At 46.3% G+C, this 11071-nt stretch overlaps 1 protein-coding gene across 1 annotated transcript; it reads right to left on the bottom strand.

Annotated features, from left to right (window-relative positions):
• Positions 1-441: 441 nt before the first annotated feature.
• LOC146854923 (allatostatin-A receptor-like) lies at positions 442-1419 on the bottom strand. The gene has a single exon (XM_085651055.1). It carries the CDS (start codon positions 1417-1419, stop codon positions 442-444), a length of 978 nt encoding a protein of 325 aa, XP_085507181.1.
• Between the last annotated feature and the right edge of the window lie 9652 nt (positions 1420-11071).

Here is an 11071-nt window from a genome sequence, read left to right on the forward strand (position 1 = left end):
GCTGGAGTTGCGTCGCACTTGCAGCACGACTCCAGAACTGCGTCACCTATACACTGACAGATGGGTCACACATCTGTTTCTCCTTGCAACCATGGTGCGCCACATTGTAAATGCGGTGCATCCATGGTAGCGCAAGTGGTTGCTAACGTCACGCAAAATAACTGGCGTATCCTGCTGATCTGCAGGGATGCGCAAGTTATTGTAAATCTGCCCCATAGTTTTTTTAACATCTATCTATCTATCTATCTATCTATCTATCTATCTATCTATCTATCTATCTATCTATCTATCTATCTATCTATCTATCTATCTATCTATCTATCTATCTATCTATCTATCTATCTATCTATCTATCTATCTATCTATCTATCCATCCATCTATCTACACATACAACCCCCCCACTCAGTGAAATGTTATCCTGCTTACTCCCTACCTTGCATTTAATTGTTAACCTTCATAATCTCCTCTTCTCTCTTAATTTTCAATGTTTTTGATGTCCTACAGGAATAGTTTTTGGGACAGTCAGTTATGCTGTTAACCTGCGGATGTATTTTGGTTTTTCTGCAGCACAGGATACTCTGAATTGGACCGTTCCGGTAGCGCTTGGATACAAACACGTACAGCACAGGGTTGACGCATGGGTGCAGGTACTGGAGAATGTTGCAAACAAAGTAGAAGGTATCCCAGGCGCAGCTGTGGTGGTAGAACCTCAAGTAGATGCACAGCTCCAGGATGTACAAAGGCAGCCAACAAGCCGAGAAGGTGGCGGCGGCACAGAAAATCATCACTGACGCTCTCCTTGTGTTCCTCGAGCTCACCAGGGACATCATAGGGCTTTTGTGCAGGGCAAGTACCAGGCAAACGTAATTAAAGATGATTATCAGCATAGGGACCAAATAATAGAGGATGAATTGAGTCAGTACAATCCTGTTGTTCTCCTGAAACAAGGCAGGTAGACAGTAGGTCCTATTTGTTGCAAACTTGCTCTCAATTGTAGCATGGATTCTTAAAGGAAGGCTGCTGAAGAAGCTGACCATCCAGACTACAATCAGCATCAGGACAATTGTCGACCTGTCAGGAACGTGGAAGGGCCTTAAGACGATGAGAGCCCTGGCAATGGATACAGCACACAAGGAATAAATGCTGGCTGCAAGGGAAAAGGCAAGGAGGAACTGGAAGATCTTGCAGAACATATCTCCTAGTAGCCATGTGTACTGGGCTGCGGAGGCGAGAATAAACGGCATCATCAGAAGGGTGAGAAGGTCCGCTAGTGACATGCTCATGAGGAGCATGTCCAGCTTGTTCTGCAGAGAATTGTTCTTGGCAAAGAGAGAGAAGACCAACACATTGGCACACAAACCAATGGAGAGGATTACTCCTATTGCACAGGAGAAAATGATGAAATAGTCGATTGTCATGTCGTGTAACAAAATAAGATCTTTCTTGTCGTCAGCTAGATCATACTCAGTGATGTCATCTTCATTGCAGAAAGGTCCTCAGAGCCTCTTCCAAGTTCAGATCTGTGTGCTGTGGACTTCTTTTACTATCAGTTTCCATGTTCTTTTTCTCTCCGCCTTCTTGCACCTCAAAGCAGTTTAAACTCGTCTATCCTTTATGATACTTCTTAAGGTTCAGCAAACCTCTTTCCACCTAGCATGAGATGAAACTGTGTATGCGTTCCACTCAACACTCAAAGCCACTGACGCCTCATCAAAACACCTCCCTCCCCTCTTGCCCTTTGTCTCCTATACTCTCAGAGTTAATCAATTTTAAAGTGGAAAACAGAATCAATAATAGGACTATATTACATGATCGATTGAGCTAATCATTATGCCTACAGAGTTCTTTCCGTTACTAAAGGCCATTAGGCTGACAGAGTCCAAGGGATGCCCTCCACTTTCCTCTTCATTGATCTCAAAGCAAATATGGGAAGTAAATATCACAGTCACTTAAGTGCAACAATTGGTTCTCAAGCGTTCAGTACTTCGCGATAACCGAACAGACAAAACCTATGACTTACCAAAATTCGCATCACCAATTAGGACCTCCTTACGAGTGTTGTGCTAATTCTGATTCTCCTGGCCACCGCAGTTATAGGGCCAGCTGAATCAGAAGTTTTATGGGAACACTGTGAGTTGTATTCCAGCTGAAGATATCGCCTGCTTCAAGCAACCGAAGTCTCCAGGTGGAATACCAGAAAAGAACATTCAGAAATCAGCATAGTAAACCTGATACCAGCATGTTATTCCCCCAAAAAGGATATTCAATTTTAAATCCACAAAATGTTCTGGTTTGATTGTTAGACAGTTCCTTTGTTTTGCTATGGCTTGAGAGCTTCCCATCTTATCATTAACTTAAAGAGACATACAGCACACCATTTTATTAGAAGATACAAGATAAATGACAATTCCCTCAGGTGCCTGTCAATTCTCCAGCTAACTCCTTCAGAGGAGCTCATAATTTGTCATCGATTTTCTCTAGTTGATCTAAAGAGTGACCTTTGTACTATCAGTGATGATTTAAGGCCCACTTCAGACCATGCATGGTGCATCATCTTCTGTTTGTAATTGCAACATTTTGTACAGCTCTGGTAAGGCAGTGGGGAAAAGTCAGCAAAATGTGTAGCAGCCCACTCCATGAGAAAGTCTGTATCGACAAACAGTCCGGCAGAAGTTTTGCCAACGATTTGTTAGTTCGTGAAATTTACACCATCATATGTGGACACCACACTGGAGTGCATTATGAATGAACACATATGTAAGCTGTCTCGTGATGTAATATGTGAGGTCATAAGCAGAGCATTGTGGGGTTGTAAGTTATAATTAGCTCAGGTAACTATAACTGCTGAATTTCTCTGGTTTTGTATGAGTGAAATGTGATTCTAACTATAACGTTCCTGTAACCTTTGATTTTTTCGGTGAATTTCTAATGTTTGTTTGAATTTTATTTCCTAACCATGCCGTCCCTCTTACCTTTTTTTTCTTTCAGGGAATTTCAGACTTTTTTTTAATGTTCTATTTTCTAAGTATAACATCCCTGTAACCTTTGGTTTTACCAGTGAATTTCTAAAGTTTTATTTTTAATTGTGTTTCCTAGCTGTAACCTGTAACCTTTGAAAGAGGGTCTGTGAGTGGGTGTAATAGTTTCTGAGTGAATGTATCAGTGGGCACATGCTTCTCTGAGTGGGCCTGTGAGTGGGCAAGGGTCTCTGAGTGGGTGTGTGAGTGGGTGCATGAGTCTCCGGTTCTATGACTGGGTCATGAGTCTCTCAGTGGGTCTGTGAGTGGGTAAATGGAACGTTAAGTGGGACTATGAGTGTGTGTATCAGTCTCTGACTGGGTCTGTAAGAGGGTGCATGAGTGTCTGAGTGGGCCTCTGAGTAGATGCTTGAGCCTCTGAATGACTCTCTGAGTGGGTGCATAAGTGTGTGACCAGGTCTGTGAGTAAGTGCGTAGCTCTCTGAGCGGGACAGCTATTGGGTGTCTGAGTGTCTGAGTGGGTCTGTAATTGTGTGTGAATCTCTAAGTTAGTCTGTGAGTGGGTATATTAGTTTCTGAGTGAGTGCATGACTTTCCAAGTGAGTCTGTCAGTGGGTGCATGAGTCTCTGAGTGGAACTGTGAGTGTGTGTGACTCTCTGAGTGGGTCTGTGAGTAGCTGCGTGGGTCTCTGAGTGGGACTATAAGTAGGTGCATGAGTGTCTGAATTGGTCTGTGAGTGGGTGGGTCTCACGGTGGGACTGTGAGTGCATCTGTGAGTGAGTGTGTGAGTCTCTGAACGGAACTGTGAGTGTCTCAGTGGGTGTGTGAGTGGATGCATGAGTCTCAGAGTATTTTTTATCAATGAATGCATTAGTGTCTGAAAAAGACACGAAATGTATTTTTTTTTGCGATATTTGCAAATTTATTGTGAAGTTACACAGGTGCTGTGCTGATGCTCACAATGAATTCGTAAATATCATGCACAAAAAATTTTTTTTACACATATTGTACACATCACAGTTTCCTCAAAGACCCTTATATTCCAGGCATATGGTCAGGGTATATCCAACCTGACCCCTTATACTCCTTTCTGACATTTTGTTTCAGCCCTGGGTACTGTTCTGATGAGGGAAAAAGGCAGCTGCAACTCTCTGCTCGGGTTGCGACTAGCCAATCTCTACATACCTGTTGCTGCGCGCATTTGTGAATCTTCACAAATTTGATGCTAATTAGGGTCAGATTTCACTCGTACAAAACCAGTGAAATTCGGCAGCTAGTTACCTGAGCAAACTATAACGTATGCCCCCGCAATGCACTGCTTATGACCTCACATATTACATCATTAATGACATGGTCAGTGACATCACTGATGACATCCCAAATGACATCACTGATGACATCATCCACACAACCACTCACACACCTACTCACACCCCCATACAACCTCTTGCAAGCCCACTCACACAACTGTACAACCACTGACATACTCATTCACAGACCTATACCAGTACTCACACACCCACTCACTCTTCCATAGAGCCACTCGCACACCCACTCACTCACCCACTCACTCATGCATCTACTCACACAACCATTCACTTACCCATACAGCCACTCATACAACCAGTTACTCACCCATACAGGTAGCCACATAACCACAAACTCACCTATACAGCTACTCACACACCCACTAATTTACCTACAAAGTCACACACCCACTCACTCACCCAATCAACATTTCAACACAGCCACTCACCGATAGAAGCCCTCATATACTCACTCACACAGCCACTTACACTCATTCACACATTCCTGTACTCACCCATACAGCCATTCACATAGACACTCAATGTCCAATACAGTCACTCACACACAAAGTCACTTAATGAAACACCTACTCAAACAGCCACTCACTCACTCACCCATACAGCCACTTACACACCCAGTCACTTCCTCATACCGCCATTCAGACACCCACTCACTCACCCATCCAGTCACTACACACCAACTTATCCACTGATAAAGCCACATGCACCGTCACTCCCCCACCCATACATCCTGACACACCAACTCACTGACCAATACAGTCACTCGCACAGCATCTCACTCACCCACGCCGCTAGTTACACAACCACTTATACAGCCATGCAGCCGCTCATGCATCCATACACACAAGGATACATATAGTCAATCAATCAATCAGGGTTTTGAAGCGGGCTACTCACCCGTGAGGGTCTTAAGGCACTGGGGGGTATGAGTAGTTCCGTAGGTCATTCGAAGAGCCAGGTCTTGAGGTTCTTTCTGAATTGGTGCAGTGTGGGGCTTCGTCTGGTGTGGAGGGGGAATTTGTTCCTGGTCTGGCCGCGAGGTAGGAGAAGGATCTGCCCCCCCTGTTCTGGCCCTGTGGATGCGGGAGACCGTGACTAGGGCTAGGTTGGCAGAGCAGAGGTTTCTCTTGGGAGCATGGAAGGAGATTTGTTCATTGAGATATTGGGGTCCTTTGTTATGGAGGGCTTTGTAGGCATGTGTTAGCAGTTTTAAGGTTATCCTTTTTTCGACTGGGAGTCAGTGGAGGTCTTGGAGGTGTTGGGTGATGTGGTCATGTCTCTGGATGTCGAGGATAAGTCTGGCTGGGGCATTCTTGACGGTCTGGAGTTTGCAGAGGAGTTTTTGTTCATTCTGTCATAGAGGGCGTTTTCGTAGTCCAGTCTACTGGTGATGAGTGCGTGGGTGACTGTCTTCCTGGTGTCAGGGGGATCTATTTGAAGGTCTTGTGCAGTATGCGGAGGGTGTTGAAGCAAGTGGCAACCCGGCATTGATCTGACGGTTCATGGTGATTGAAGAGTCGAGTATGATGCCGAGGTTGTGAGTGTGGTTCATTAGGGTGGGTGGGTTTTCAAGGGCAGGGTGCCTCCAGGTTGTCCCATGTGGAAGGGGAGGAGCTGAGGGTGAGGACTTCTGTTTTCAAGAGTTGAGCTTCAGGCAGATGCTCCTCATCCAGATTGCGACTTCTTTCATCCCTTCTTGGAAATTGAGCCTGGTGATGTCAGGTTCCTTGGTGAGGGAGAGGATGAGTTGGGTGTCGTCGGCATATAAAACTATGTTGAGTCCGTGTTTTCTGACAATGGCTGTGAGGGGAGCAATGCAGACGTTGAAGAGCATGGGGCAGAGGGATGATCCTTGGGGTACTCCGCATCTGATCTCTGTAGGTTTGTAAACGAAGGGCTGGAGTCTTATACTTTGTGTTGTGCCTGCGAGGAAAGATCAAATACAGTCTAAGGCTGTTCCCTGGATGCCGGCATCGTAAAGTCTGGTGGCTAGTGTGCAGTGGGAGACGGTGTCGAAGGCTGATGAAAGGTCCGGGAAGATGAGGGCTGCTGTATGGCCTTGGTCAAGGAGGGCTTGAATGTCGTCGGTGGCAGCTATGAGGGCGGTCTCAGTGCTTTGGTTGCTGCGGAATCTGGATTGCGAGCTGTCTAGGATATTGCTGGTTTCTATGATGAGAGCTAGCTGGGTGTTGATGACTTTCTCGATGACGTCGGCGGTAAAAAGGAGTAGTGAGATGGGCCTGAAGTTCTTGAGATCTGTCGGGTCTGTGGAGGGCTTTTTGAGGAGGGGTTTAACTTCGGTGCATTTCCGGTCATCGGGGAATGTGGCAGTCTCGAGGGAGCAGTTGATAGTTAGCCGTAGTTTGGGTGCGACGATGGTGGCGGCCCAATGGAAGATGTGCGGCAAGCAGGGGTCAGTAGGTGCTCCGGAGTGGATGCTTTTCATAGACTTAGTGGTGTCTTCTGTGGTGAGTGGGTTCCAGGTGAGGAGAGTCTGCTGGATGGCGTTCGGCGGAGTTGGGGCGGTGTCGTGGTCCTGGTCGTCGAAGTTGTCATAGAGCATCTTGATCTTGCGGTGGAAGATGGAGCTGAGTTTTTTGCAGAGGTCTTGGGAGGGCCAGACGTCGTTAGTTTTGCTGTAGGGTCTGGTGAATTCTTGTATGATGGCAAAGAGTTCCTTGGTGTTGTGGGATTAGGAGAGGATTCTGTCTTGGATGAAGTTTCTCTTTGTTGATTTGATGGGTCAGTGGTGTGTTGTGGTGGCGGCCTTGTAGGCGGAGCGTGCTTCTGAGGTTTCGCTGTTTCTCCACGTCTTTGCCACTCATCAGCAAGAGCTCTCAGATTCTCAGAGGTCTGTGGGGAACCAGGTGGCTTTAGTGTTGTGTTGTCTGGTGGAATTCTGGAGGGGGGCGAGGTTGTTGGTTCAGTTGGCGATCCAATGGTGGAGGTTGCTTGCTGCTGTGTTGGCGTCTGTCATAGTAGGGGGAGGAGTGCAGCTGAGGGCGGAGGTGAGGTGTTCTTCAGAGACTTTGTTCCAGTTCCTGTGTGGGAGGCGTGGCATGTGCTTGTGTGCAGTGGGTTTTGAAAAGGAGAAATGGATGCAGTGGTGGTCTGTCCAGAGCGGCTCCATGGTGTGGCTGAAGTAAATGTTGTTCCCACCGGTGAAGATGGGGTCAAGAGTGTGTGCTGCTGTGGGGGTGGAGCTAAGTTGCCTCAGTCCAATGTTGTTGAGGTTCTCCAGTAGGGCAGTGGTGTTGGGATCGCTGAGGTTGTCGAGGTGGAAGTTCAGGTCTCCGAGCAGCATGTAGTTCGTGGCGGCGAGGGTGTGGGGAGAGATGTAGTTTGCGATGCCATTGGTGAAAGTGGAGCGGGGTCTGGGAGTCACACAACCACTCACATGATATATATTAAAAGTAAAATCTCTCATTAGTAGTACACCTAGTACATTAGTATGAGCAGTACACATAATTTCCCTGACATTACCACAAACATTGCCAGCAACAATAACAAATGCCTGTAGTCTCCAATACCTTGCAAAATAACTATACAGCATCTCTTTATAAGTTCAAAACAGCCCAATTTGCAAATGTGGTCAGTTTTCAAGTAATTTTATTCACTGTTTTCTGCCCCAGTCCCTTCTTGATACATAAAGTAGCAATTATTAAATAAGCAAACATATATTTTTTGCCTTTATCTGATCTGATTATCAATAGGAACAAATGCTTTGTACTTTATTTATTTATTTACTGTCTCCAAGTTTGTTTAGTATTTTGAGTTGTGCTAAGGAAAGAGCAGAGGAGATTTTTGAGAACTTGAAATGTATCATTGTGAGATTCTTTTTTATTCTGTTATCTTTCGGTTTTCTGGTGCCAATTGCATGCAACAATAAAAATCAGAACATATGGCAAATTATTTTGTATTTATACCTACAATGAACCTGGCACTCTTGACCAGTTCTCTGCGAGAGGGCAGCATACTGCACTTGTTCATTCTGAATGCTATTCAATATGGTACAAACAATAAGAAACAGCCGTTCTGACCTGTGCTTATTTTGAGTCTGGTTTCAGGTGCTCGGCACCAGCACTCCATTGTCAACATTGGCCCTTATGACAGTCTGCCAAATGGTGGTGCTGTTTCTCTAATTTAAAGAGATGAGCAAAAAGGTTGTTTAATATATCAATACATAGAAAAGACTAACGCCTGCCGCTCACGCCTTTGTTAGAGCTGTGGGGCCTGATATAGTCTGAATTATCACACTTGTAGGAGTGTGATGGTTAGTAGTTGTGTTGCTCCTGTCATTGACAGCTCTCACAAGCTGCAGTGGGCTCCTGACAAGGGCCCTGGCACTTATTATTTTTGTAAATTAAGCACTGCGTCTGGCCTTCATTTCGTGTGAAAAGAGTTGCAATACACACTTTTAACAGGTTTCGTGTGCTCAGAGTAAAGTAGTAATACCGGGGTTGAAAAAAACCACCAGCATAAAGATGATGGAAATTAAGTCACATATCCACTTAGAATATTCGAACTGAACGTAATTACCGGTAGATATTCCGAAATTGTGCGTATAAACCCAGAAATTAGGGGTAATACCTCACATCATGATTGCAGTAACAAAATGTACCAGACCACTAACTTGATTTACATCTGACCTATAAATGGACGCTTACGAGTAAATATCATTGCAATTCGGGAACGTCTTAAACGATGACCAACTTTAATGCAAAAATGAACAAATGTGTATGGTATAACCGTATAGACAACATACATGACAAATCGTGTGTTTCCTATACTGTGCCATGCAGGCGCACAACGCCCATTGTGCTCAAACGGCTTTTTTTTTTGTTTTTGTTGCAGGTTTATATAGCGCGAACTCGACCCCAAGGTATTGGAGCGCTTTACATGAGCACCGATTACTTACACATTCAGGCACGGGGAGATTAAGGGCCCGATGTAGGTAAATATGAAATACCGATTCCTAAATACCGAATTTTACTGATTCAGTATTTAGGAATCGGTATTTCATATGTAGCTAATAATTCGGTAAAAAATACCGAATCGGTAAGGAATCCCCTTCCCATTCATTACTATGGGCCTGGAGGCCCATAGAAATGAATGGGAAGCCATTCACTATTACCGATTCGGTAAATAGCGAATCGGTAATAGGGGGAGCATATTCAAGGGTGGCAGGGTGTCACATTGACACCCTGTTGCACCCCTGAATCGTGCATGTGTGCACATGTGGCGCACATGTTGTATGTTTGCCACATGGCACCTTGAGAAAAGCAAATTATTGCTTTCTTAAAGGTATTTGATATTTACCACCAACTTGTAGTTGGTGGTAAATAACCAATCCTGAATGCAAAAATGCACTCACTTGGGTGCCTCCTACATAGCTTTTAAGGATTCGGTATTTTACCGATTCCTTAAAATAAGGATTCGGTATTTTACCGATTCCTTAAAATAAGGAATCGGTAAATTACCGAATCCTTAAAACCTGTCTCCTACATTAGAAAGGGCTAAATACCGGTGGGTAACGGGAAAATTACCGATTTTCGGCCGTTACCGGCCGGTATTTAGCTACCTACATATGGCCCTAAGTGATTTGCCCAGAATCACAGGATGTGGACGTGACCCCGAGGCTCGAACTCTGGTTTCTAGCACCAAAGTCGGCAGTCTAGCCCACGGACCACATCCTCTCCCCCAATACCCCATCCCCCCTCCCCGCGTCGTGTGTGTCAGCCCGGGCTGAGACAGCTTACCGGGCACACACACATCCGCACCTGAGTACTTCACAGGTCTTTAACAGACCATTTGCTTGTTAATGAGTATTTGCGGCTGTCTGCGGCCCCGCAGGGGGCCATTCCAGAGGACGGCCCTTTAGTGCCATTTGGGCACCAGCTCACCCCTCTCTAGTGGTTGGGCTCCTGGTAGGAGTCCAGACGTCAGGGCGCCATACAGGCATCACATCTGGTGTGCCAAGGTGGGGGAGGGTATATATGCCTCCCTCGCCCCTCCTGGCGGCCTCTGTTGCACCAGGCACGCCGTTGAGTCCCTACTCGGGTCAAGTTATCGGTTGGAGCTGGAAGTGAGGTTAGTTGTGAACCAAATCCTCCGCCTCTCCCCAGTCCCACCAGGCAGGCCATGGCCTACGTGGGACCCTCGTCCCAATTGGTATTTCTGCCCGTGGGTTCCAGGAGATCCGCTGTGGCAGTGCCTGTTCGTAATCGTAATCACGGTGAAGGATTGGGACAGGAGGCAGGCAATGGGGTGGTTCCACTGTCTCCTCCCCCTTTTCCGTCGCGCTGACCGGTTGTTCAGGCAAGCGATGTAGTGCTGTTAGCTCCTTCCTTTCTTCAGGCCGCTTAATAGCGCAGAGGGTTTACCAAAGCGGGTGTATTCTTCCAACATTGTAGATTCGAATCCTGTGTTTCCTTTCAGCTCAGCCACGGTTCCCGGGCTCCCCCCCTCTCACGCATGCAGTCGTCAAAGCGACACAATACCAGCCAAGAGGGCGAGGTGGGGGCCTTTGAATTATGATTTGGCAGCCAACAATTGCCTCAGGGCACCAGCCCAAGAGCTCGTAATAGGGGCGGGAGTTTGCGTGGCTGGTTCAGATACGCGGGCCATAATTGCTGGTGAGTTGGCCACCCCTTCTCTCCGTCTACAACATGGTTGTGGCGGAGAGGTAGGGAGGTAGAAGAGAGCATGCCTCGAGTCTTGACTCGTCATCTCTCCTCGTGCGCGTTTGAGGAGGTTGCCGGTG

Source organism: Triturus cristatus, chromosome 4_1, assembly GCF_964204655.1.
Source record: "Triturus cristatus chromosome 4_1, aTriCri1.1, whole genome shotgun sequence".
NCBI lineage: Eukaryota > Metazoa > Chordata > Amphibia > Caudata > Salamandridae > Triturus > Triturus cristatus.

Bases quoted from the DNA above. Each gene is read 5' to 3' on its own strand.
- LOC146854923 (XM_085651055.1), bottom strand. From the start codon at position 1,419: ATGACAATCGACTATTTCATCATTTTCTCCTGTGCAATAGGAGTAATC.